Raw genomic sequence first — 26,905 nt, 5'->3', positions numbered from 1 at the left:
CCTTATCTCCAAGATTTACTACAGGAAAAATAAAACACATGGATTTTTTTCCAACACAAGCTTAGAAATGGCAAGAGCTCTATTGTTTTACAGTAGAAGTGCCAAAAAAGGTCCTACTTATTAGTCATTTGTAAGCAACGCTCCAGCAAAAAGAAGCCACACAAAGTGATTTCAGTCATACATCACTGCGTCGTTTGCCAAATCCATTGCAGCTGATCCTGTAAGATCAAGCCCCAGACGTCCATCCTCACGTTCTGACCGTCTTCTGTTCTGAGAGCCAGGGGCAAATCACACACAAATCATTCAGAACCAGCACTGAAATAGCAGACAGCAGTACTGTACCTGGGCAGGTCTGGCAGAGTCGCTCGAGGTCTCCAGCAGCTCTCCCTCCACGATGACTGGCAGGAGCAGCCCCCGATCGCCAGGACCCGCCTGCCGGGGCTTCTCCTGGGCTGCTTCTCCCTGGGGCTCATCCCCCTGGGACACAGGGGCGGTGGGCACAGCAGCTCGGTCTGTGCTGATGGCTGCTGCTTGCTGCTCCGGGGGGGGGATGCAGGTGTCCCGAACTTCTGAGGGTTCCTCTCTGATGATCAACTCATCTGGTTTTTCGCTGACTGCAACAAATGCATCACTGGTGATTTGCACTTCAGCCTCCTCCTGGCTCAGCATCCCCTCCATCTTCAACGCCGCAGAGGAATGGGGCCCCACTCTGACTGCAGCTCTCAGCACCGCTGCTGCTTCCCCTGCTTCTGGGGGGGTGGGGAGCACCTGGACCCCCGTCAGCTTTGCTGCATCTTTCCCAAGGGTTGGCTTTGCTTTCCCATCCCTGCTGCTCTCCATCTGCTTTTGCTCGGCTGCATCTTCTGCCCACCCAGCAGGAAGCTCCTTGCTGGCAGCCTCAGGCTTTGGCTCTGGAGCTCTTGAGACAAATTCCTCCTCTTCCTCCTTCCCTGGAATTTCTTTGGATACTGGAATGGGAAGGGACTGCTTGTCTACAGGTTTCTCCAGCTGAGCGCTGTCTCCTGAGACAGCAATCTGCTTTGTTCTCCTTTTCCTGCTTTTTTGTTTCTGGGCAGGTTTTAGCTCAATTTCCCCTGTTCCTTCCTGAGCACCCGGACCTTCTGTCTCCAGTGTGGGGGTTTCTCCCGCAGCTCTTCCATCTGCCGGTTTGTCTCTTGCAGGCTTCACAGGGACATCGGCCTTGCGGGATCCTCTGGGCGCTGCAGGACCCAACTCCTCCTTTCCCAGACCCACAGACTCCCTGGGAGTCACCTGTGCTCCCTGCTCCCAGCTGCCCACCCTCTCCCTTTGCTCAGAAGCTGCCGCTGCACCTCCTGCCAGAGCTCCGTCCGTGCTTACAAACCCCTTCCTCCTCTCCTCGCCATCCTCTGTGCAGCGAAGCTCTTCCTCCAATCCCAATACTTTCCTTGTCCCCAGCTCTGCTGCTTCCCCTCCCGCTCCATTCCACACATGGGAGCTGCTTTCTGCAGTCCCCGTCTCTGCCGCCTCCTTCACCACCTCAACAGAGAGAGATGCTGCACTCAGTGCTGAGGATCCTGGAATCATTTCGCCCATTTCTCGCTGCTCTCTCATGCTCTCCTCTGAAGCCTCCAGAGGGATCAGCTTTGGTTTCCCTCCTTTTGCTGGGGAACTCGCAGCTTTGGGCCTGGCTTTGTGCTCTGTGCCAGCGGACACGGCAGCACCGCCACGCAGGACCTCACCTTCCTCCTTTGGAGACGCCGTCTCCATCTTTTCCTGGGAAAGGTGGGTTTTATCTACCATGAGGGCCTCAGAGCCATCGTTCTCCATCGACATTTGTGCCTCTTCAATAGCAGCAGCTAACCTTTGACCAATCAGCCCCTTTTCAACAGCCTCCTCTAACGCCAGTCTTCTCCCGCTGCCGGCGTCCACAATTCCCCCGGCCCTCAGCTGCCTGCTGCCGATGACCGCGGCCATCTGCTCGTCCAGCAGCCCCCGCTGCAGAGCGGCCTGCAGGGACAGCCTGCTGCTGACAGCCCCCTCCACGAAGCCCCCGCTGTCAGCCTGGCCCTGCAGCAGCCGCAGTGTGGGCAGGGGGTCGGCCCTCCCCAGCCGCAGCGCCTCGGCACACGTCAGCGCCCGGCCCGACGCCTCATCCCGCATGGCTCTGAAGGGATGCACCTCCAGGTACCTCTGCCCGGACTCAACGTCAATCTTGCACTTCTTTACCATCTCGGCGTAGGGCACAACCATGCAGCTCTCAGGGTCGACGATGCAGTGCTTCAGCTCCGGGGAGGACAGGGCTTTCTCCACCACCTCCTGGGGCAGCAGCCCCTCCCGCCCTGCCCGGCTGAGTGCCATTCTCTGCCCAGAACTGGGATCGATAACGCTTCCAGTCCCAGCCTGGATTTCTTGCACTTTCCTCTGGAATTCCGGGCTAACAATCCCTGCTGCCACCGCCCGGGGCAAGGGCAGCTTTTCCTTTGTTGCTGGGTGGATGCATTCCTGCAGACAAACGCCTTCAGCCTTCGTGAGTTCATCACATAGATCTCCATCGATCAAACCATGTTTCATTGCGTCGCTGACCGAGAGCCTCATCCCAGACGCGTGGTGAAGGATCCCCCCGCCTGCGATCTGCCTGGTCAGCAGCTGAAACGCTTTTTCTCTCTCAAGGAGCCCTCTTTCAACAGACTGCGCAACAGTCAGAGGCCGCTTGGTTTGGGGATCCACAATCCCGCTGGTTTCAGCCTGTAAGCTAAGGAGCTTCTGCCTGGTGGCCTCATCAGTGCTCTTCCCTCTGGAAGCCTTCTCCAGCTTGACCAGCTCCTTCTGACTCGCCGGCTCGATGAGGCCGAGGTTTGAAGCCAAAGTGACCGACACTTTTTTGCCACGTTTCAGGTCGACGATGCCCCCGGTAACCACCTGCCCCTCCAAGAGCCTCATCGCCGTCTCCTTGTCCAGAAGGCCGATGGCAGCAGCGTCCTTGACGGAGTAGACAAAGTTGTTGCCCGGGTCCAGAACACCGCTGACGGCTTTGTCAGACGCGAGTACCTTCTGCAGAAGCTGCTCATCCATCAGACCTTCTTCAATGACATCCTCAGTGGTTAAAGATTCACGTGTGTGTGAGTCAAAGAAGCCACTGAACATCTCCATTTTCTCCATCAGTTTCACAGCCGTGTGGCCGGGCACCGCACCGCAGGCCACAGCTTCGTTCAGAAGCAGCGTTCTGCCCATCTGCTCACACAAAATGCCGCCGCTCTGGAGCTGCATCTGCAGCATTTCCAGAACGTCCTCGTCCCGCTCTGAGGGCTGCGGCAGGGCTGCATCACCAACGCTCTCACCACCCAGCACCTTTTCCCTCGGTCCCTCTTCCACGTGCAATACGCTCGCAGTATTTTCAGTGCGCTCCATTTGCTCAGCCTCTGCAGTTTTGGTGAGCGCAGCCTCCGCTCCTCCCAGAGTGCCATTCTGAGCTGTCTCCTCATTCAATAAGTAACTCTCCCCAACGCCTTCTCCCTCTAATGCAGGCTCCTTCACACTCTGAGATCTCCCTGCCACGACTTCCAGTCTCTCTCTGCTTGCACCAATAGACACCACCAAATGGCTCTCGCTTTTCACAACACCTGCCCCAGTTTCCAATGCCCTCGTCTGATCTTTGATGTTTTCCACTCCATCTGATGCAATGGGTTTGGACTCTTCTGCTTTAATGAACATTTTCTCTGTTTCTCTGAGTTTCTCTGAGCCAGATTTGCAGGGCTGTCCTTGCTTCTCCTTGCTTGTAGAAGCTATTTGCTCTCTCCCAGATTCGGCATCAGTTTCACTTTGGCTGGTAGCCTGTTCAGTACAAACCTGCCCTTGCTCCTCCACATGCAGGACATCTCCTGCGTGGTCCAACAGGAGCCTTCCAGGTCCCATCACCACCTCCCCATTCTCCAAAGTGGATCTGGGTGGCAGGATCTTCTTGCTTCCTTCCTGCGGAGGAGCAAGCTGCAGCTCAAGCTGCTGCACAGCCACACCGTTGCAAGGCTCTCTTTCAAGAACTGCAGTTTCCTTTGTCTCTTCAAAGCTCTCATTCTCTTCCAGTGGCTGTGCACAGGATCCGTTTTCTTGGGTCTGGATGAGGTCTTTGGTGAGGTTGCTCAACTCTCCATCTACTAAGAGCAGCTTCTGCCCGTCGTGGATGTTGATGTAGCTGTGGGTCATCAAGTGGAACATCAGCTTTTCATCACCACTCCTCAGCTCAGGGTCCCTCTGTCCCTGGTGCCCTGCAGGGCTCCCTCCAGAGGAGCTCCTGCTTGCCAGCTGCACACTGCCCATCACATCAGGTATCACCATGGATTTCAGCTTCTTTGCCACATCTCTTTCTAAGATGCCATGTTCCACTGCTTTCTTCCAGGACAACACCTCAGTGGTTTCTGGGATAAAGACAGCCTTAATGAGCTGCCTCTTCCTGAGAATCTTGTAAGCCAGCTCTGTAGACAGGACCCCTTGCTCTGAAGCATCTGCAGCTGGGACAACCTCCCCTGTCTCGGGCCACAGGAGCCCCATGAAGGACCGGAGGGATTCCAGGATCACCAAAGCAACCCGTGGTGCTACCAACTCTTTCCTTACAGCTTCATCAACTGTCAGTCTCTCTCCTGTGACTGTATCAATGATGCCACCTGTCTGAAGCTGCCGGATTAGAAGCGTGCAGGCCAAATCCTGGTCAATTAAATTATGTCTCACAGCCTCGTCCACAGCCAGCCTGTGCCCTGTCCTGGGGTCAACAATGCCACCAGCAAAGAGCTGGGCTTCCAGCAGCCTCACCGTCACCTGTCTGTCTATCAGCCCTTCCTGGACAGCACGGAAGATGCTGACTTTTCTGCCTGATTTCAGGCTCACCATCCCACCTGCCAGCTGCTTGACCGGGAGAAACCTGAGTCCTGTGTCTTGGTGGAGGATGCATCGCTGCATGAGCTCAGATAGGTTGATTTTCTCAGCAGTGTTGGGGTCAATCAAATCCTTACTGCTCTCCAGGTGGGACAGCAGCTTGGAGTAAAGCTGGGGAGGAAGGAGCCTCTCTTGCACAGCCTTCTGCATGCTGATTCTGCCCTGATGGGTTTTAAAGCCGCCGGTGACAAGTTCAACCTCGAGAATCTTTAGCCCAGTGCTCTCACTAATCCTCCCCTCTTCTATCGCAGCAGCAGCAGGCAGGAGCTGCCTCCCTTCACGTCTGACCTCATGCACCTGCTGCAGAGCATCCTTCAGCTCCCGCAGCACGTGGAAAGTCCTGAGGTTGATGATGTCTCTTGCCAGACCTTCCTCCAAGGAGAGTTTTTCACCGGTCTCTGGAAGAACCAAGTCGGATGTGATCACCTGAGCCTCTAAGAGGACGAGGCCGGTCTCCTGATCTATAAGACCTCTCTGCATTGCACCAAAGACAGGGAATATCTCTACTGTCCCAAGATCGATCACTCCTGCCACTGCTTCGTTGACCTGGAACAGAAAAAGAAGGACAAGAATCAAACCAAAATCAAGCATTTCCAGCGCTCAGACTGCATGAGGTAAAAGGATTGGCCAAAAAAACCCCAAACAGGCCCAAAAGCTACTCCCAAAGTGTTTGAAGTGCAACTCCAAAGGAATCCCAGCACACACATTGGGGCATTTGATAGCTTTCAGGCTGCCAGCAAGTTTTGATGTTCAGCTTTGATGTCCATCACCAAGAGCAGCACCAATATGCTTCCAACATCCATTACCACCAGTAATGCGGCAAAGCAGCAAGCAGCAACACCCAGAAGCATTCCTAATGCTCCATGGAGCAACAGGGAAGGAAACTGACACAGACACCAAAGCTGTTCCACAACTCAAGTTTTAAAAACAGAAAGGTGACACGGATCCCAGTTCATACTAACAGAGGAGAATAACCCCAGACGTCCCTTCAGGGTGGGTGGGAATCTCTTCCAGTGCAGTTTCCACCCTGACTTCTGCCACGCTCAATTCCTGCCCTTTAGTGCCACACACCCAGGGAACACCACAGGCCTTCAGCTCCCAGCAGCACTGACCAGCCATGCACTGGGGCACAGGCACTGCCCCGGCATGCACAGCAGCTCCCCAAGCACGTCCAGCTGCTCTGCCCTACGCCAGCACCTAGCTGTGCTCTGTGGGGGCAAGGGAGGAAACAGAAGAAGTTGTACGTCCCAGCACAGGGACAGTAACAGGCTTGGGACTTTGGCATTTCTGGAGGGGCTTTTTTTGCAGGGAAGGTAAGAACTAATGGCAAAGAGTAACAGCACTCTGGACCTTTGGACTTCTCCCAGCTGGTGTAGAGTTGAGTCAAGCACCGTGTTGGGGGGGGAGGAGTGATTCTGCACCACAGAACCCTAGGAGCAGGTGGGGCCAGCAGCCCTGACCCTAAGAGCAGCCCAGTGCCCCCCACCATGGAGCAGGTGGGTGTGCGGGGAACACCAACAGCACCGCCAGACTCAGACACACACCTTCAGAGATGAACGAGCCATGGAAAGACAGAGAAGAAGAGGTGGAAGAGAAAGATGAAGGAGAAGACGGGAGGAGGGGAGTAAAAGGCTTTTACTTACCAGAGTTGCAGGGTGTGCCTTGAGCAGTTAAAGACAGAGCCTTATGGAGCAGTTCAGCCGTATCACACACAGTGTAAAGCTTGGTGTTAGCGTCCAGCATGCGACCGTTTTGTTTGCAAAAAGAACCCCCCACACAGGTCGTCCTCTGTCACTGTGTGTTTTGTTTGCTTATGTCCCGGAGGGTTAGTTAAACTTGTAAGCAAGGATGTCAGTTAATCTTAAAAACAGTTGACATGAAACACAAACTGTACATGGACACATCATGCTCAATTCAGCGCGCTCTGCTTTGCTTTTTTTTTTCTTCTCAACTTTATAACGTCTGTCTGACAGTTGGATGTTTCCAGCAAGCAAATGTTAAGAGTCCTTCATGCTCCCTGTACAATGAAGCAACTGCACCCACGGCAGCCACGCTGCAGCCTCGTGGACGGGCCAAGGATCTGCAGCACAGCCCCAGGGCCGGCCCTCACCTCATCTCTTGGGCTTTGAGAGCGTGAGCGAAAGCTGCTCTGATCGGAGCCCCGCCACAAGGAGGTGGCCTTGAGAGGGCTGGGCAAAGCCTGCACACACAGCCGTTTTCCTGCCCACGAGGGAGGAACAGGAAAAGAGGGAACGGACCGAGTGCCCTTCCTGCTGGCAGGCGCCTCCCAGCCGCCACAGCCGAGCTGCAGCCCAGCGCTGGTGGGACTCACATGGAGACAGACAAAGTGCTGGGGAGGCCGAGTGGAAGGGAGGCGCTGTGCTGGGAGGCTGCAGAGACAGATCTCAGGTGAGCCCATGGCCGGCTGGAACAGGGCTTCACTCACCGACCCAGCACCAAAACCAGATCTGAGCAGGTCATCGCTTCAGGGTACAGGGAGCCAGCAAGCAAACACACAAATATATCCACCGACACATGTATATACACTTATAGAACACGTACATGTATATCTGAATGACTGCAGACAGCTGGCACAGAGGCAGGAAGGATGAGCCCAGAGCACTGGGGCGTGCGGGGCCCCAAGCAGCCCTGTGGGGCCGGCAGACAACACAGCCCTCCACCTGGGGGGGTCTTCCTTCAGCCAAGACCCCAACAAAGCCCTCACCACGCCGTGAAGCTGCACAGGCAATATGCCCTGCAGGAAGCCTCCTGCTTGTGCCTCCAGCCCTCCCCGTCAGCAGGGCATCGCATGGAGGAGGCAGACTGCTGCGGAAGCGCCTTCAGGACTGAAGACCTTTTACCTCTTTGCCCACCATGTGAGCAAGCCAACCCTTTTTCGAGCTCTGACTCAAAGTATTGCAAAGGACAACGCAGTGAGCTGTGCCAGGGCTCCTGCTGGGCCACCAGCCACCAGGCCAGCCCCCAGGTGAGGCCTGAACAGAAAAGATGGGAGGGCAACCACGTGCCAGTGGGCAGCCACGTGAAACACAACCAAACAACACCTTTTTCAGTACCTTGTGCTCTGTCTCCTGAGCCAACTGGCTCTGCAGCTGCTGGAGCTGCTCTGTGGTGTCAGTGCAGAGTGCCTGGTACGTGTCCTTCAGTGCAGTGACCTGAGCTGAAATCTGGTCCTTCTCCTGATGGGAAAGCCTGCAAGGGAATGGGAAATCTCTCAGGGGAGCTGCACAAAGTATTTGCCAGCTCCACAGAACAGACATGATCTTCTCCCAAAGGAAAAGGCCAAACCCACCACGAGTCCCCTCTTCCCACTGCCCTGCTCCTCGCAGGGAGAGTAATTGTGCTTGGCAAAGGCTGACCAGCATTATAACAACCAAACCCCCAAATGTACCAGGCTGGATCACCACTGAAGTGTATAAGTATTGTCTCAACAGTATAAACATTTCATATTTCGTAGCTGCTGTTGCAGATGAGGAAAAATGGCCCTTTGCTGTGTGGAAATCAGGTGCTGGACTTCATGGATGCCAGTCCATCAGTGCCCACCCCAGGATAACTCAGCTGTCCAGCTGCTGCCACCACCTACCACTTCCCCACGTTGAACTCACTTGTGGTTGTGCTTTGCCAGGAAGATTTGTGATGTTTTGATGGCTTCAGAGACCTGCTCTTTCTTTGCAGCCAGCTCCTCATTGAGGGCCTGTTGAAAAAGCAGAAGGAAGCTTAATTCAGCCATGGAAGAACAGCAGAAGTTAAGCAAACAACCTCATGTTTGCCCCCACAAGGAATGTGGCCATGAGAGAGGAAGGACTGCTCTCCTGGAAGCCGAATAACACAGTGACACCAAGGACAGGGGACACGTAACAGGAGTGGGTCAGAGGTGGGCCCAGAAGGTGCCTGCCTACCTGCTGCTCTGAGATGGACTTCTCGATGTCTCCCAGCTCCCTGCTCTGGGCAGCAGCTGTTCTGCCTTGCACGCTCTGCTTCAGGCCCACAGCCCAGCCCAGGAGCTCCTTCACCTTGTCCACATGCTCTTGCTTCTCCTCCTCCACCACTTTCTGCAAATCGAGGAGAAAGAAATTGCATCAAAGGGGTCCCAGATTGCCAGAGTCTCTCAGGAGCAGCACCTGAGACACAGGTGGGACTGAAAGCTGAGGGCAGACGTTAGAGAAGCAGAGCAGCAACCCTGGGCTGCTAGGAAGAGAGTCTGAGTGATGAGGATGCAGCTCAGCTCCAGGCAATGCCCTCACCTCCTCCTCCTCCAGCCGCCGCAGAGCATCGCTGATGTACTTGACGTGCTGCGTGGTCAGCGTTACCAGAGCTGTGTACCGAGTGCGCAAATCCATGAACTGCAAAGGGGGAGAAGGGCGGCGCGTCAGTCACAGCCAGCAGAGCTGGGTGCACTGCGCTGCACAGCACATGGCACGGATGCAGCATCTCTGCCCTGGAAAGATCCCCAGCACGGCCCCACTGACAGCAGCAACGCCGGAGGGGAGGGATGTGGCCACGCACTGCATGCTGCACAGCACTGGAGCCGAGGGGACACTCTGGTCATGGACACGGGGCGGGCGCTCAACTCTTAACAACTCTTGTTGGGATCTTTAATATCCACACAGAGCAGACAGGGCCTCCAAAGGGCTCATCCCACAGATGCACACACAGTAATGCTGCATGGCGCTCCGGTTATTTACCTGGCCGAGCCGACCCCGCTGCATTTGGCCCAGGGGTTCCCAGCAGCCCAGGTATTTCATACCTGGTGCTTAGAGCACTAAGCCACCCTCTCTGGCTATTGGAAAAAACAGCGAGGGTGGAAACTGTATCCACCAAGCTCAGCAGAAAGGAGCTCATTTCACAGAGGCCGCTGGGCAGTTGGATGGAGTGCAAGAACCCCCAGCCCCCGACGTGAGGCTCAGGCAGGTCCCTACCTCCTGAGTGATGGCATCCGAGGAGGACAGCATGCGCCGGCGCTTCATGGGGGATTTCTGCTGCGACTCCACAAACGCCCGGTACGTCATGAGCTGCAGCTCATAGTCCTGCAAACACAGCCGGGGTGGGAGAAGGACGCTGCAGCCACTTCTTTCATACTGGTACCCTGAGCTCCAGCTCCTGCTGGCTGCTTGCACACACAGTCACCTCTCTGCTAACCAGGAGGTGAAGAGCAGGCGAGGTGCAAACTGTGCCCTGGGTTTAGGAAGGGCCCTTACCTTGACAGCAGCTGAGTACTGCTGGGAGAACTTCTGACACTGGTCCAGCTTGGCTTGATTTTTCTCGATTTCTGCAGCCAAAGCCTTCAAAAAAAAAAATTCAGAGCAAAAAATGATTGTCAGGACGGCAGCCTCAGGTGAAATGTACCAAACTTCAGCTCCTATCTTTTGCCTTCTGGGTGAAGCCTCAAAGACTCCAATCTTTTATGCACAGCCCATTTCAACCTGAAGGTAAGGAGCTCCTCTGTTTCCCCACCAGTCTTTAAGAATTCATGCTCTCAAGCTCAACAATGGAGGGATTTTAGCAGAAGCAGCCGTGGTCAGGGCAGTGAGCACGCTGTCAGGACGTCCCGCGCTCCCATCTCACCGTTTGCTGGCTCAGCTGCTCTGACAGCACCCGGCTGTCCTCCGCCTGCCCGGGTTTCATCAGCTCCTGCTGGGCAGTGATCTCCTCGATCCACTGGATGAGGGCCCTGTGGCACTGGCGGTAATCGCTCAGCACCTCCTGGATGCTCTCCAGCTCTGTGTGGCTGAAAGCAGAATGGAGATCAGAGGGGTGAAATCCCGCCGCAGGTTAGAGGGGCATCCCAGCCATCCCGGGGGCCCCTATTGGGGCGAAGAAGCCTGACCCAAGCCCTCAGCTGAAGCATGAAAACAGATGTGGGAATGGAAGCAGGAGTTTTCTCACCGGGTCTCGATCTGGGCGCAGGCTCTCTGCCAGCGGTCCCACAGCTGGCTGCCCTTCTCCTGGTAGCGCTCGAGGTCGATGCTGCGCTCCTGTCTCAGCTGGTACAGCTGCTCCCCCACTGCCTTCGCCTTCGCCATCTCCTCCTCTAACACGGAGAACACCGAGTTCTTGCCCTTCACTTCCCCGAGCCATTGCTTCAAAAACAATACAAGGCAGCTCACATTTAACGTCACAGAAAGCAGAGCACAGAGCTTCACCTAAGGTTGCCATTAAACCACAGAGTCCCTCCATGCTGCAGCTGCAAAGCGAGCGAAGGAGCTCATCCTCCCTGGCTGCACCACTCGCAGTGTCTACAGCCTGACTGCAGACCTGGGAGATGCCAACAGGAGGGAGCAGTTCCCAGCCTGGAGCAGGTCTGATTGGTTCAGCAGCCCCTGCCCTCACGCAGCAGGACACACAGCTGCTAAGAGGCTGGCACACATTAGCATGTGCCTACCAGTGGAAGCACAAGGCCACGGCTGCTCCTTTATCTTTACAGTGAAATAAGGGAGACAAGTCCTCCCAGTAGCTATTTTGGACAGGAAAAACAGCACACAATGTAAATTCAGCAGAGAAAAGGAAGGAATCTGCTCAACAAACAAAGCATTGGCTGTTTTCTCTGTGCACTCTTTGAAGTGAACAGCACCAACCTGCAGGGCACTTCTGTGCGCCTGAATTGCTGTCAGGTCAGCCGGGACAGCCTCCTCCTGGCTCAGCTTCACCTCGTATCCCTTCACCAGAGACTCTGCTCCTTGGGTGTTACGAATGATAACATCAACCGTCTTCAGCCTGGCGAGTCAGAGAGAGGCAGCACAATGACGTCCCACTTTTGGCAGAGGTCCTCCCGGCTGCGAGGCGGTTTGCGCCCCGAGTCACAGCACAGCCAGCTGTGTTAGAGGACCAGAAGGAAGGTTGGCAGCAGAACCACACACAGAGGCAGGTCCCACTCACTTGTCCAGGTAGACAGAGGACAGCCCATACGTCTGGTCCATCTTGTTCACCACCAAGTCGAGCTCAGCTCGCAGGCGCGGTGTGCTGGGGCCGCTGGGTGCTCTGCTGAGGAAGCTGCAGCAGCGCTCCGAAACGCAGCGCAGGTCAGACTTCAGCCGCTGCAGATCGTCCTGTGTGCGCTGCGGGAGGAGGGAGAGAAGGTGAAAGGAGAGCCAGAACGGGCAGAGAAAAGCAGGCGGCGAAGGAGACGGGGTGAGACGGAGCAGGACGCCCACTTGGTTTTTTCTGTCTGGGAAGTTCCCTTGAGCCCCACTCCCACTGCCCACACGTTCAGCACAGAGGGGTCACAGCCACTGCAGGCACGCGTGGAGAGCAGCATCCAGCATCCCCAGCTGAGGACCGACCTCCTGCTCGGCGATGCGGACGGTGTTCTCCTGGATGCTGTCACCATCCGCTCGGGTGCTGCTGGGGGACTGGATGCGGCTCACGAGTCTCTGCTCACACTCCTCCAGGCGCAGGCGGACGTTCTGGAGCTCAGAGAGATACGTCCTGGCAACTGTCTCATCCTTGTCTTCTGCAAATTGGGGACAAACCACAAGAGCAGCTCAGAGCCCCGCTCAGTACCTGCTCAGAGCCCACCATGCTGGCACTGTGGTGCTGAGGTCTTTGCTCAGGTAGAAAACAAGAGAATCAGATCTTCTCGTTGCAATAGAGCTGAGAACGGGTCCAGCCACAGGACACCACACCAAGACCCACATCCTAATGGGACTGAGCTCTGAACAGCGGGACTGCGGCTGCTGCATCCATTTTGTTAACAGACTGAACACAGGAAGGACGCATCTGACCAGTGACAAGCCTGTCTCTGGCAGTGTGAGGGGAAGAGGGCTCTGCATTAACCTGGGGCTGCAAAGCCAAGTCTGTGCTGTGGGAACATCACTGGACAGAGGCCGAATATTTGAATGGATGGAGGAATAAATAGAGCAGCTGCTCACAATACCATCCAGCTAGCTCAAGACAGATGAGAAGATGAAGCTGTCCCATAAATCCTTTGTTTATTAGTCCCCGCAGCTCCTAGTTAATCCATCAGCCCTGCGGAGCTCACCGTTCTCCATGGACTCCAGCAGCTGCTGGATGTGCTCCTTGGAAGACTCCACCTCCTCCTCCAGGCGCAGACGGTCTGACACTGAGAAGAGCTCGGAGTCGCGGCTGTCCTGCAGGAAGTCCTCATAGTGCGCCTGGAGGCTCCTCAGCGCCTGCTGGCACTCCCCCTGTGCCAGGGAGCGGAGCTGCAAGGGGAAAAGCAGCACATCCACCACGGGATCACAGCCTGCAGGTCACCGAAGCCTCCGTACCTCCATCGCCTCCATTTGCTCTTTAGAGCAGAACAGGAGAGCTCCCCCATGTTAGCCCCCTCCGTCATTGCTCATCCCTAATGAAATGCTAAGTCCACAATCCCTTATCCTTATTACACACAGTGCAAACTGTGGACGTTCTTTTTAATGGGAAAACGTGCAGCCATTCTGTGCTGAGCCCCCGAGCTCAGGTTCTGCCATTGCCCCACGTCACTGTGGGTCCCGGCAGCCCCCTCTCTTCACCTTCACACTCCCTTCTCCCCACCACCGTGTGAGTGTGCAGCAGCGCAGGCACAGAAGTTTCTGCCGCACCTTTTCCATGCTGAAGCTCTGCACCAAGGCAATGTCCTTCCGAAGGTAGTTCCAGGAGATGAGGCTCTTTGTGTTCATATGGAGCTGGTGCCAGAGAGCCATCACTTTCTGGTACAGCTGTTCCACCCTGCGATGGGAATGAGCAGGTCCGTCAGCCCCAGCCCTCCCAGCACGTCAGCCCTAACCCCACTCATTGCACAAGAGGTCTCTGCACCCCTGGGCTGTACCCCCAGCAGCAAGTTACCTGTTGGCCATCTCGATGGCCTCTTTGTTGGGAGGGGGGATCAGGAAGCACACGGAGGGCACCATGGCCTCGTTTCCTGTGGGGCTGATCACCTTCCACTTCGTTCTCTGAGAGTTGTCCTCCAGCACGCACTCGTCGTTCCGGCAGATGGTGATCTGCAGTGGCACCAACAACAAACACGCAGCCCATCAGTGGGGCTGCACCCACCTGCAGCTCACAGCCCTGCTGTAGGGAAAGCAGCTTCCCCGTCAACCCCTGCAGCTGATCAAGCAAAAGCACGGGATGCTGCCAAGTGGAGCAGCATGTTCATGTCTGGAGAGGAAGGGGCCAGGAAGCAGAGCTGGCTGCCACACACGTGCTGGTTTGGCTGAGGCTGATGAAGCCCATCCTCCCTGGGGAAAAGGACTTCAACTCCTTCCCAGAATAAATCTGAGATGTGCAAGTCTCCTCCAGGAAGAACAGCCGGCTCCTTCCCTCCTCCTCTCTTCCCACTGCGTCCCTAATTTTCATTGACAGACACCACAAAACTAGCTCTAAAACCTCACAGGCACTTCTCCCCTGCCACGCTGTGCCCTCCCACTCAAAGCCGGGCTCCAACCCACAACGCCTTCCCCTCCCAGCCCTCACCTCGATCTGCCGATAGTCACACACAGCCTTGATGGGGATGGTGCTCTTCACCAGGTGCTCCGGGTTCCTGGGCCGGAGCTGAACGATGCTCTTGGACCGTCCCACCAGGCTGGCGACGGAGCTCTTCGACTGGATGAGCTGCTCCTTCTCATCCTGGCAGAGAAGGACAAAGCACGGTTTACTCAGTGAGCAGAAGGAGGAATAGGAAGAGGTGGAGGAGGAGGAAGAGGAGAGGTTTCTTAAGACACCACAGCACCCCCACCCCAAGGTTGCCCTTCCAGAGCTCTGCTGGGACTGCAGGGGCTGGACAAGCATTGGGACATCAGAGCTACTGCCTGCCCAGCGTGGGGAAAAGGGACTGGGAGAGATGGATGGAAGGAAAGATGGAAGGGAGAAGCCTTCAGACCAGGGGTGGGACCTCTCCACTACTCCTGCTGCCCCCATGCACACCTCTGGCTCAGGCTCTTGGGACAAGAGAGCACTTTCAAAAGGCAAAAAAGAGAACACAGTATACACCAAAATTAAAGTCCCAGGAGGTTTTACGTGGCAAAGAGCAGGACAAGCCCCAGCCCAAAGCCAGGGGTGCTTGGTTGCCTGGAAGAGACACCACAGAAGCATGCTCCATCTTCTAAAGCGAAGAATGGAGGTGTGTTTGTATCAATGGCTGGAACAGGGGTACAACAGCTGATCTACATCTCAGGAGATGATCAGCAGGGGTGACCACACAGCTCTCTGGATGCGGGCAGAAATCTGTCGGTGGGAGGAACTGCTGGACCCGACTCCCTGCACGATGGGGTGACCCAGGGGTTGGTGGCAAAGCTCCCATGGACAGGACAGGGACGCGTGCGGCTCATGGGTGGCCCGGGGGAGCGGTCACAGCTAGCCTGGCCACAAAGGCTGAAGAGGATCCCAGAACAATGCTGTCCCTCATGCTTTGTACTCTCAAGGTTGGTTAGTGTGCTATGAACAGTGAGGGATAATTTAATGGTAAAAGGTTAAAAAAAAAAAAAAAAAAAGAAGAAATGATTAAGTAAACTACCTGTGCCTGTCCCCGGGAGCATGATTGGAAGAAATACAGCTTTAACTCATTAGGTAAGAAAGAGTGGCAAAAAAGCTGCCAGCCTCCACACACACAGATTGAGCCCTTCTGCCCTTCCATCAAGGCTGAGGGAAACCCACAGCCCAAACCCTCCCTGCCCACGTCTCCACACCCCACACGGGTGGCAGGGACTCCCAGAACCCACCATGGAGTCCTGCAGCAGGTCCTCCAGCCGCGTCAAGCTCGTGCTGTGGTCACAGGAATACTTCCTTCTGATGGAGTCCTGCAGGTTGCGCAGGTACGTCTCCGACTCACGGGCATCGCTGAAGAACTGCAAAGCCAGAAGTGTCACAGAAACCTGCACAGCTCAACGCAGCCATCGGCAGCGCAGCACTGCAGGACAGCACCCCAGATCCCCCCAGCAGCTGCCTGGTCCTGTGAGATATTCCCAAAGAGCTGCTAGAAAGAGGCAGGCAGTTCAGAAGCAGCGCCCTGATGAGCAGCGCAAGCTGCCGCTCCCCTCTGCCAGAAAGGGAAAGCAGCCCATGAACCTCATGCACTGGGATGCAGCCAATGGAGCTCGTGCCCTGGGATGCAGGGATGCTCTGCCACCCACACATGCAGCAGGGTTTGCCCTCCCACTCAGCCCCAGCGATTTGGGGCTCCCTGTCCCACGTACCTGGAAATAGGCAGCGTTCTCCTTCACGTGCTGCTCCACGCACAGGCAGAGCTGCTTGATCCACTGCCACTGGCTCTGCACAGCAGCGCTGTAGGCCTGGGGAACACACAGCAAACAGCAGTGAGCGCTCACCAGCCAGGAGGGTCACAGGAAGGACACGGCCACAGCCGGTGAGATGCACATAAATGGGCAACGCTCTGCCTGCTGTCGGTCTGTTTGGACGCAGACGAAGCACAGGAAAGCAGAGCAGGAAGCGGCACACAAGGGCTGCTGCAGGCACAGATTTGCTGCCCCCAGCACCCGCTCACCTCCACAGTTTGCTTGGCAGGGTGGTTCTCCAGGGCCAGCAGCTCAGCGGTGTCTTGGAGGGAGCGGAAGATGTCCTGCTTCTCCTCCAGCTCCATCGTCAGCTCCTGCACGAAGGACACAAGCACAGTTCAAATCTCAGCTATCAGCAGCAGCCTGCACTCACAGCACGTGTCCAGCTAATGGAACAAGCAGTATCAGAGCACTGCCGTAAACAGCAGCAGATCTCAGGTGCAGATAGGAAACCAGCAAGGCTTGTCCGAGCACCATCAGGCTGCCCTGTGCACCACACACACAGGGCAGACCAAACACCGGAGCTGGAAGCCTGCCCAGGGACCTCCTCAGTTTCAAACATTACAATTGTGGGAAGACAGCAATTTATTTATACTGCTTTAAAGAGGAATCAGCTTTCCTCTTTAGCCCAGACTTCTTCTTTTTTGTCTGTGTAAGGATGTCTTTAGTTTCAAGCACTGCTAAAAAACATCTTTTGATGCCTTTTCCATTGACACCGAATTGAGCAGACTTTTTTTGAGCCTTCAGCCCCGGGGAGAGCTGCACTCATGAGTGACAAGCTCTGACTCAGGAAGCACGCAACACGTGCCGAGCATCCCTGGGACTTCTGCATGGAGCTCGAGGGCAGCGTGGTGCAACCAGGAGCTCCCAGCCCAGCGCAGCCAGTCACTCACCGAGAAGTAGTTTCTCTTAGCTGCGATGTTCGGGTTGTTGTCACTCCAGTCATAGGCCAGTTCCTCCTCCTCCTTCTCATTCAGCCATATCAGCTCGGCGGTGGCCCGAGACACAAAGCCGTGCAAGCTCTGCAGGTGCCTCAGTCGGAAGCTCGAGGTTTCCTGGACACAATGAAGCAACCGATCCCTGTGTGAGCTCAGAGAGCCAGGGCTGAGCCTCGAGAGATGCTGCTCCCTCCCACCCTCACAGCAGAACTGGATGCTCGACCCGTGTGCCCAGGACACAGCAGGGGCTCCCTGCAGCATCAGGCATTGCTCGAGATGCAGACAGACCCACTCACCATCAGCTTGCAGTACTGTGTCTCCAGCTTGCCGAGCGTCTCTGTGTAGCTAGCGCGGAAATTCTGAGACATCTTACCCTGGGGGATGAAAGCACTCCTGTTACCTGATGTAGGACATCCTTCAAAACCCCATCTCCAAACCCAGAGAGGATGGGGGCAGAGAGGATGCTCAGGGCAGCAGCAGCCCAGCTGCTCAGAAGCTCTGTCCTTAAAAGCCCATCTGCCCCATCCACCTCTACCCACAGGAGGGGACATCCTGACTTTGTCACCCTCCCATGCACGCAGTCCAGTGCTGCCATACCTCATACAGCCGTGCCTCCTTGACGTTGGAGCCCAGCTCCTCCACACTGCTGTGAATGTGCCGCTGTGTCTCCAGCTGGGTTTCCACGCTGGGCAGGTCGCTGCCCCACTCTGCCCGCTCCAACCTCATCTGCAACAGGCCAAGAGAGCAGGTCAGCCCTCCTGGGCTGGGGACTCACCTCAGAGGGCCAAGGGAACCTCCTGGGTAATGAAGGAGGTGACGGATGGCACAGCAGCCCTGGTAGGGGCCCCAAGTCCACGGGACTGACTGGTCACTGCAGATTTGCAAGCAGCTTTGAAAGCATCCTCCAATACGCAGTGAAGATTGGGATCACATGAGAGAAACAAGACAAAAGCTCTCCAGAAACTCAGAGCCGTCAGAACAACCACCATCTCCAGGCAAAACCACACGTCCTCCCTCATCAGTGCGCAGGAAGGCAGTCAGCGCTCACCTGCATCTCCTCCACCCAGGCCAGCAGCTCATACACGAAGCGCAGGCTGCCTTCGTCCTCAGAGGAGGAGATGGCCACCAGCTCCGTCCTGGTCATGGGCTTCCTGAACCAGGAGGCAGATGAGGTGTGCAGCCCTTTGGTCAGGGATTCGCCCTTCAGCTGCGTGGTGCTCAGGGTGGGTGCGGGCGCCAGCTCCAGCGTGGAGAAGTGGCCCTTTCTGTACAGGTTGGTGCACTCGAGCCTCAGCGTCACCAGCTCGTCCTGCAGCCGCATGATCCTGGAGGAGAAACGGAGCGGTGAGCAGATGAGGCCGATGCTGCGCTGCCTGCTGGCACACACGAGGAGCAGGGACGACACGCAGCACCACTGGAGCCACCTCAAGCACAGCCCCGCTCACCTGAATGCCAGCTCCTCCAGCTGGTAGTAATTCTCGTCCCGCAGGATCTGCACGTCCACCTGCAGCTGGCGGAGCAGCCCCTCGCACTCCTGCAGGTACACCACGACGTCGGCCTCGTACTGCACCGGCTGGCCGGCCTCCAGGTGGGCAGCATCCTGCATGCAGATGGGTGAGGCTGAGGGCTGCTCCCCCAGCCCTGACATGTGGGCAGAGAGAACAGAAACCCAGCACTGACTCCAGCACCAAAAGGACCTCTTCACCCTATGCTCAGTTATGGCTCTGTCTGTTAGAACTCACACCTCGCTCGGCACGTTGCTATTAAAAAAACTCCTGCAAACTTCAGACAAAGCTAAAGCTGGCAGACGCCCCATGCAGTGACTGCCCCTTACATGGCACCTCACTTCTTGGTTGGATTTAACCAGCCAGCTTCCAGACCCCGCACCTCTGTGCACCTCCATCTTCCAGAACAAAACACTTCCTCTACAGAAATCTACTCCATAGTTAGTAGGTAGTGACAGTCTGAAGCTGAGTCTTTTCAGTCTCTCTTCCAGACAAACACAGCAGATTTTTGTGGTTTTTTAAGCCTCGTGATGTCACAAGCTTTCCCAGAACGGCAGCCGCCTCCCAAGCCAGCAGCCCTGCAGGGTCCATCCCCAGCTCAGCTGTACCCACCACCATCCCCACAGCCCTACTTGGATGGGCTCCACATCCTACAGAAAGGAAAGTTGTCCGGGGGAACTCACCACCCCACAGTAAGCGGGAGTGACAGAGATGGGCATGAAAGAAGAGTCAGAAGAAGGGGAAATAACAATGTCAGCCCCCACTCACAGCTTGCAGTGTGTTCTTTGCAAGTGTGAGTTTTTCTTCACAGCTCAGAGCGCCGTTCTGGATTTTGTTGGCGATTTGTAGCAGCAGTTCCAGCCTGAGGAGATGGACGGGAGAAAATGAGGAAGGTGCTGGGTCACCCGTTGGGCACAGGGGTGTCCCTGCAGGGCACAGAGGGGCACCAACCTTTCCACTGCCGGCCGCAGGAGCTTCTCACGCTCCAGCATCTCGATGATCAGCTTGCCCCACTCCTCCTCCACGTCGTTGGGGTGATACCCCTGCGGCAATTTGATGCGTCCAAACTCAATCCACACCTGCAGAAAACACCGACAGAATGGCAACCCACACCTCCCTGAGCTGGCCAAACTGCGGCAAGGAAGGCGGGGCTGTGAGGCAATGTCTGTCTCCGCTCCCGAGAGCTCTTTGCTAAATTATTTGCCCTGAGGGTTGTTTCCACTTCTCCGTTCCAAAATAAATCTGGGGTGAGCACACCATAGTCTCGCTAAAAGCACGCACTCCCACCTGCAAGCCTCTGCACGGCTTACCTCTAACAAACCTTACCTCTAACAGCTTGTAGAGCTCCTCTATCCTTCCCTTCTCCTGCTCTCTCGCTGGGATTTCAGTTTCTTTGAAGTGTATGTATTGGTTATAAAGTGCCTGTGATGAGAAAGGCTGCATCAGAAACCACCCTGGGGAACAGCACCATGCAGCACTGTGTGCAAGGACCACTCCAGGACCCACCTTCAGCTCTACGGGGTTCTGGGGGAAGGATTTATCCGACATGAGTATCGTGTGCTGCTTGATCCAGGAGATGAGGGACTCCAAGCGGGTCTGGTACTCCAGCCACCTCGAGTCCACCTCCTGCAGGGGAGAACACGCTGCAGTCAGCACTGCCACATCCTCGCATCCCTCTGGACCTGGGGAAGCTCCTTCCTCCCGCAAGCTGCTCCCAGCCTGTGAGGGCTGAAGGAAGACCTCCGGGCCCCTCCCGAGTCTGGGTGCTGAGCCGCATCGCTTACGATGGCACTGATCCCTTCTCCTCCCTCAGGGACTTTGGGAAAGGCATCGTAGATTGAAGACACGTAAGTTATCACCGACTTCTCGTCCGGAGATGGAACGTCCACGTCTGCAGAGGGGGAGCAGAAGCTGTGAGGGATCGGAGGAGACACCGCGCTCAGCTCTGCCCCGCGCTGCCCTCAGCAGCTCTCACCTTCAGCATCCAGCAGCCGCGTCACCCCCAGCCGCTCCGCGATCTCGAAGGCCTGCTCCAAGTTCTCCCGGTTACTCTGGATCTGCACCCGCTCCATGTCCACCAGATCCGGCCTGCGAGGCACGTGTCAGAGCCCTGACACCAGGGCACAGCATCCCAACCTCGTTAAACCTCCCCCCCACCCGCAGCCTGACGCCTCCATCGCTTTTTCTGAGCATCGGCTCGGCTCCTTGGCACAGATGGTTCCAAGGGAAAAGAGACCCTGAAAACCTCACCCACATCCCGAGCAACTGCATCCCACCACCAAACACAGAGGTGGGCAAGGACCCCCGGGAAGCCCCCAGCCTTCCTCCCACCCACCAACAATTCTCACCCACCTGTATCTGTGGATGAGCGCATTGAACATCTTCCCATCGCTCCAACACGAAGAGAAGTTGGTGCACTTCACCCCGATGTAACCCGCTGTCACTTTCTGTGTCCATAGCAGCAGTTTCTCCTTGGCTGACATGTCCCCTGACTCCCCACTGATGTAGATGTCAGAGATCTGCAAGCAGGAGCAGACCAGGGGGTGACGCAGGGAAGGCTCCACCAGGACGCTCAGCTCCTGCAGCAGGGCTGGCAGCCCCCAGCAGAGCAGGAGGAATCTCCTGGCGGCTGCGAGGGAGGGGGGATGCTGAGATGGTGAGCGCAGGGACACTGCTGCGTGCGGCGTGGTTTGGGCAGAGCACAGCTCCAGGTGCAGTGCCACCAAGCTCAGCAGTGCCACTCCGCGGGGCAGAGCAGTGCCCAGAGGTGCTGCTCAGTGACAATCGGAGCAGAGGTGGCCCATGCCATCACAGCCAGCACAGCTCGGAGCAGGGCCACCAGCTGGCAGGATGGGACTGCCACATCCCAGCTCCCCCTCACCATGCCCAGTGCAGGTGGCAGTGCCACCACAGCCCTGCAGCAGGGACCGACTGCCACCAACGCCTTTCCATAAGAGCACAGCACCGGCTGCGGATCCCAGGTTTGCACGTGACAACACGCACGTGTCTCCATGCCAGACTATTTCTGATTGACACGGCTTGCTCCCCACCCATCCTCCCAGTTCCCCAATTAGCACAATTACCTCGCCTTAATGATGGGGCAGACAAAGAGGAGGGTGTGAACTGTGCATACTTTCTGGGTGCTGGCAGAACACAACCCAGCCTCTTCCCGAGCGTTCCTCCTCCCAGCAATGCTGGGATCATCAGCACCAACCCCACCTGCTGCCCCTCCAAGTCCAGTTTGTCCCCAGAGCGCCCCATCACCGCATCCCCCAAGCCCTGGGCAGAAGGGATGGCAGGGCTCCCCCCCCCATGCCATTGGTATGCTGCAGCTCACCTCCCTCCAGCCTGATCCGCTGTCATGCACAGAACCGCTCTTTGTGCAGCCAGCGCTGCCGTTAACCCTTCCAGACCCAAAGGCTGTGGGGCCGAGGATGGTGATGCACCGGGTGGCTGCACAGCTCCCAGCATCGAAGGAACCCTCAGAAGCCCATGGAACCCCCGTGCAGGGGGCTGACCTGCCACACTGCCCGGCAGGGACACTCCTTGCTGCAGCCAGCCCCAGTAGTGCCTTCCTTTCCACCATCCCCACCTGCTGTGTCTCCCCACGAGCGCATCTGTACAGCAGACCCTCCTGGGGGGGCCTGGAGAGGCGCAGGGTGCGGCACCGGCTCCACCCTCCTTTCTTCCTACATCAGTGTCAGGACTGAGATTTAGGGAGCAAGAGGCAGCTGGTAACACCAGGCAGCTCCTCACGGGCCTTTCCTGCATCAGCCTCCACCAAGCAACTGGTGGCCATCGCAGTGGCACCGGCCCTAACACAGCACAGGCATGGGGCAAGCAGCCCAGCCTTCCCAGCACTGCTCATCCCATGGCTGTGAGCAGCTTGGTCAAACCCTTGCACAAATTCACTCTGCGAGCCACCTGCAACAGCAACAGCTCCAAAGCCAAGCACAGCATCACCTCCTCCTCATGGAGACCTTTCTCAGAACGGGCAAATAGCCCACGCTCTCTCCCAGCAATGCTCTGCCATCTGTCACCTCTAACTGCACCTTGGAGCAGCCCCAGACCCTGTACTGACTAGCAGGGCTGCCCCAGCACACCATCCCTGAGCACAGGGGTGGCCCCAGGTGGGTGAAATGCCCACAGAGCTCACCCTGCACTCAGCCCCACATCGGGCTGCCGCTTCCTTTCATCAGAGCACGGCACAAGAACAAATCCAGGGGACACATTTTGAGCCCCCCGACCACCCCCTGGCACACAACACCATGGCAAATGCAATCACATCCAGAGCCCACACACCCGTGATCCCAAACCCACCAACCTCACTGAGAGCTGCTCCCCACCACGATGGGGTGCTCCTCACACGCGCCCACTTTCCTTTCCTGGGCTCCACATGAACAAGACCCCGCGGAGATGCTCAAGGGGAAGAGGCTCCGCATCTCTGCCTGCCGCCTCCCACCCCATCTCAGGTTGTGCCTCGCAGCACACAGCTCAGCACCACACACAGTGCTGACCATTCCCAGCAGCCACAATCACTGGGGTTCTGCTGGACCGGGTTCCCCCCCCACTCCAAACACGGGATGACGGCACACGCAGACACTGACCGTTCCTCCGGCCGGCCGAGAGCTGCCCAGCAGAGCCCGGCGCTGCACGCTGCGCACACCTTCGGCAGGAGGAGCCGCAGTCCCGCCAGCTCCGGAGCTCCCGGCCCGCTCACTGCCGTACCCCGAGGAGCAGCGGGCGGTGCCACCAGAGGAGGACCCGCTGTGGGACACCGACAGCCCGTGCGCGTCGCCCTGCCCGGCACCAGGTGACGGCAGCACCGGGGACTTCCCGACACCAGGATTTTCCATCTGCTCCACCATGGGGGACGGCGTAGACAGTTCCGAAACGGTGCCCGGCTCCGCAGTGGAGGTCCATGCAGCACTGGAGCTCGGCTCCCCGCTGCCCCCTCTCCCCCACATCCCCGGTGCGCTGCTGTCTGCCGGCTCCCAGCTCTGCGCCGGCTGCTCTCCACACACAGGGCTGGCTGGGGACCCCTCGGTGCGGTGCTTCCAGAGCCCATCGGGGCTGCATGGCAGCGGCAGCAGCACAGCCCTGGTGCTGCCCGTACCGCCGCGCTGCAGCCGGACCAGGCGGCTCACGGCCCGCTCACAGCCCTGCTCGGCAGGGTTCTCCAGCAGGCGGGCGATGACGGTCGTGCCCTCCTCAGGGGAATCCCCCGCCGTCTGCGCTCCCCTCGGCTCCAGCACCAGGTGCGCTTTCTGCAGCTCCCCCTGGAACCTCTCCTTCACCTGCACGATGCGCCCGGGGTCCCCTCCTGAGTTCCGGCTCCCGTCGGGCCCCTCGTGCTGCGGTGCCGCCTCCAACTTCGGATCCTCATCCACCCCGGGCACCGCCGCGGCCGGCAGCTCCTCCTGCGGGACCGCCGCCGGCACCGCTCTCTTCTTCCCCCTCCTCCTCCGTTTGAAGCGAACCCTTTTTTGGGGGGGCAGCGGAGCCGGCCCGGCAGCTTTTTCTTTCGGCTCTTTAACGCAGCCCAGAGAATTCCCCATCTCCTCGGCGCCGAAAGCGCCGGGAACGCCGCCACCACTGCCGCCGCCGCTCTGCTCTCCGGCTCCCAAAGAAATCCCAGTGTCAGCTTCATGGGCTCAGCGCACGTTTCGCACCGCGCAGCGCCGCGGGCGGCCCCCGGCATCCCCGCACGCCCGCCTGCTGCCGCCAGCCATCTTACAGCCCGAGCTGCAGCGAGACACATTCAAAGCATCTCACTGCAGTTCAGAAATCACTTGACCTAAAAGCAGACGGAGAGCGGATTGGCTGCGGCTTTCTCTCTCCAAATATGAGGTAATTGGAGCACTGCCCTCAGCCAACACAAACAGAGAGCAGGAACCAGACGGAGAGCAGCGAAAGGGGAGGGGAGGCTGGGAGGGGTAGGGAGGGAAAGAAAAGCCACAAGAAAATGGGAAGGTTGGGAAAGGTACATAAAGGAAGGGGTGGGAAGGAGATGGGAAAAAAGCAGGGAGGAGTCAGAGCCGCTCTGCACGCACACGGATGGGGATAGGCACGGGGATGCAGAACGCTGCCGGCTCCCACGGGGCGCTCCGGGAAGGCTGCTCTCACCGTGTCCCCCGGCACTGAGATCCCCATAGCCCCAACAGCCCACATCACGTGCACACCGCCGCCCAGAGGGACAGCGCTGGGGCAGCCCCACGGACACAGCAGCCTTTGGAATCAGCAGGAGACGACAGCAGCCCCCGCCCCAGAGAGCGCTGCAGACCCTGCTGGGCTCAGCCCCACGTCCTGCAGCGGGCACTGCTCTGCTGCAAGGAGCACACGACACCCACAGCACAGGGGACCACGTGCCAGCAGCAGGGATGAGACAGCAAATAAGCAGGAGATAAAGATGGAGGGACAAAGCCCAACCACAGCCACCTCCCGAGTCACCCCTCTGTGACAAGGGACCCATGGACACCACCAGCCCCAGAAATGGGGCAGCACCGACCCGGATCACAGCACCCAGCGCTGCCATCATCCCACCCAGCACCGCTCTGCTCGCAGTCGGAGCCGCCGGCTGCAGCACCAGGATACGGGAGATTAAGAGGCTCACAATGGAGCTACAGCCCAGAGAAAATCCCGCTGGCGCAGGGAGGACGTGCGCAGGCTCAGGGCTGCCTGCCTGCAGTGGGGCGAGGGGAGCTTGGGCAGCTCCCAGCACCCCCAGCAGATGGGACTGGGCCTCATCAGGGCTACAGCCCCGCTCGACCCCAAGGTCACCACACCACAGCACTCCACTGGGAGCTCACAGCCTATTTGAAACCCCCAAAAAGACCCTCCCTGGTAACACAGCACAGTCACGGCCACACGGCCACTCCGGCACAGGGCATGCAGGTGGCTCCAGACAAGCAGGAGCACCCAGGAGCGTCCTCACATTGTCCTCATTCCTCCCCATTGGCAGGGGTGCTGTCATCCCCTAGAAATGCCATTGGAAAGGGCACCGGGCAGCAGCCATGCCCTGGGAAAGCAGCAGCCCTGGCCCCGTCCACAGCCAGAAATGCCTTCACCCCGAAAGCCATCACGTTTTTGGAAGGAACCAACAGCCCCACTGTGCAGCCAAGGCAGCAGCTCCCCAGGGGCTGCACTCAGCCTCTGGAAATGAAAAGCTTCCTTAAGGGGCCTCAAACCAGCGCTCGTCTCACATGGAAAATGCCATTGAGGACACGTCAGGGAACCGGGGACGGCCTTTGGGCTGCAGCCACCAGCTCACGGCTGCCACCACCTCCAGGCCTGGCTCTGCTCCTCGGGCACTGCGGGACCCCAAGGCGCCCACCCCTGAACACCAGGTTTGACCCTTCCCAGCTGAGCGCTGTCCTCAACATCCTGGCACATCAATGGGGCCACATGTCACCTCCCTAAGGGTACCAAAGCTACCTCTGCACAACCCGAGGTGATCAAAGACCCAAGAGTCTGTTTTGCATCTGTAGCAGCCAGCTGCTGTAACAGCACCGCTGCCTGGGTCAGACAGCATCGCATCCCATCCCAACCCAGCCCACGTGTGCCATCCTAATGAGCCGCGCTGACAGCATCCATCCCACCCCACCACCCACCCCACGCTTGCTCCCCTCCAGAGGATTCATCTGAGCAAACCACTGCCAACCACCGTGGTGCCAAGCCGAGGCCACAGCACACAGCCCATCATCGACAATTTAATTACGTAAATGATGAGACAAGAGAGTCGTTATTCTCCAGCACCAGTCTCCATGGCACTGCCATGCACGTGAACCACCGCCCGCCCGGCGCTCCGGCATCACCCCGGAATGTGTGTGCATAGACTGAGACCAGAGTGCTGGGAGCAGCCCACACCCCGCAAGGAAGGAAGGTTTCACTGCCTACCTGGAAGTGGAGGATGATGGTCCATATGAGCCCCAGGGTGAGCTTGGGATTTCCATCTGTAATGTCATCGTTGCGAATGTTCACCAGTTTCACCTGGCAAAGAAGCAAACAGTCAGAACTCCCCACTGCCACGGGACCCAACCCCCGGCACAGCACATCCAGACGGCCAGCCCTGTGCCCCAGGTGCTGGGGCTGCGGCTCCAGGGCTTCCACAGCACTTAACTGCCCTATTGCAGTCTGTGGGAGAAGTGCCCTGTCCCCAGAGCCCCAAGCGCTGATGCATAATTTAACAGCTACAGACCACGGACCATGGTCAAAGGAGGACAGCCGAGCTTTATTAACTCCCCGGTGGGTTCAGAACCAAGCTGTGCTCATTGTCCTCCCCAGCAAAGGTGGATAACCAGCAGCCACC

At 57.6% G+C, this 26,905-nt stretch overlaps 2 protein-coding genes across 12 annotated transcripts in view; both read right to left on the bottom strand.

Moving 5' to 3' along the window:
- MACF1 (microtubule actin crosslinking factor 1) overlaps positions 1-26,905 on the bottom strand; it is a 112,717-nt gene that overhangs the window by 57,172 nt on the left and 28,640 nt on the right. For 9 of the 11 annotated variants that reach the window (XM_048969121.1, XM_048969122.1, XM_048969132.1 and 6 more), the window contains 32 exons: positions 26,494-26,586; positions 20,950-21,116; positions 20,573-20,685; positions 20,382-20,488; positions 20,104-20,223; positions 19,924-20,019; positions 19,549-19,676; positions 19,366-19,459; positions 18,538-18,692; positions 18,141-18,417; positions 17,690-17,818; positions 17,389-17,466; positions 17,048-17,209; positions 16,364-16,468; positions 16,056-16,151; positions 15,582-15,707; positions 14,338-14,490; positions 13,711-13,865; positions 13,467-13,593; positions 12,905-13,088; positions 12,207-12,376; positions 11,803-11,981; positions 11,502-11,640; positions 10,813-11,006; positions 10,492-10,654; positions 10,125-10,208; positions 9,846-9,953; positions 9,171-9,269; positions 8,826-8,978; positions 8,532-8,620; positions 7,983-8,118; positions 343-5,454 (listed from right to left, as the gene is read on the bottom strand). In XM_048969121.1, coding sequence (XP_048825078.1) covers positions 343-5,454; positions 7,983-8,118; positions 8,532-8,620; positions 8,826-8,978; positions 9,171-9,269; positions 9,846-9,953; positions 10,125-10,208; positions 10,492-10,654; positions 10,813-11,006; positions 11,502-11,640; positions 11,803-11,981; positions 12,207-12,376; positions 12,905-13,088; positions 13,467-13,593; positions 13,711-13,865; positions 14,338-14,490; positions 15,582-15,707; positions 16,056-16,151; positions 16,364-16,468; positions 17,048-17,209; positions 17,389-17,466; positions 17,690-17,818; positions 18,141-18,417; positions 18,538-18,692; positions 19,366-19,459; positions 19,549-19,676; positions 19,924-20,019; positions 20,104-20,223; positions 20,382-20,488; positions 20,573-20,685; positions 20,950-21,116; positions 26,494-26,586 — 9,291 coding nt within the window. The remainder of the gene's footprint in view (positions 1-342; positions 5,455-7,982; positions 8,119-8,531; positions 8,621-8,825; positions 8,979-9,170; positions 9,270-9,845; positions 9,954-10,124; positions 10,209-10,491; positions 10,655-10,812; positions 11,007-11,501; positions 11,641-11,802; positions 11,982-12,206; positions 12,377-12,904; positions 13,089-13,466; positions 13,594-13,710; positions 13,866-14,337; positions 14,491-15,581; positions 15,708-16,055; positions 16,152-16,363; positions 16,469-17,047; positions 17,210-17,388; positions 17,467-17,689; positions 17,819-18,140; positions 18,418-18,537; positions 18,693-19,365; positions 19,460-19,548; positions 19,677-19,923; positions 20,020-20,103; positions 20,224-20,381; positions 20,489-20,572; positions 20,686-20,949; positions 21,117-26,493; positions 26,587-26,905) is intronic. The other 2 variants (XM_048969129.1, XM_048969131.1) reach the window with 1 other exon arrangement.
- Positions 21,875-24,155, bottom strand: LOC125703954 (uncharacterized). Its single transcript, XM_048969143.1, has one exon. It carries the CDS (start codon positions 24,153-24,155, stop codon positions 23,133-23,135), a length of 1,023 nt encoding a protein of 340 aa, XP_048825100.1. The 3' UTR covers positions 21,875-23,132.

This window comes from Lagopus muta, chromosome 23 (genome assembly GCF_023343835.1).
Source record: "Lagopus muta isolate bLagMut1 chromosome 23, bLagMut1 primary, whole genome shotgun sequence".
Classification (NCBI taxonomy): Eukaryota; Metazoa; Chordata; class Aves; order Galliformes; family Phasianidae; genus Lagopus; species Lagopus muta.
Note: the sequence above shows the minus strand (reverse complement) of the source record. Positions and strands in the feature narration are given on the sequence as shown.

Bases quoted from the DNA above. Each gene is read 5' to 3' on its own strand.
- LOC125703954 (XM_048969143.1), bottom strand. From the start codon at position 24,155: ATGGGGAATTCTCTGGGCTGCGTTAAAGAGCCGAAAGAAAAAGCTGCC.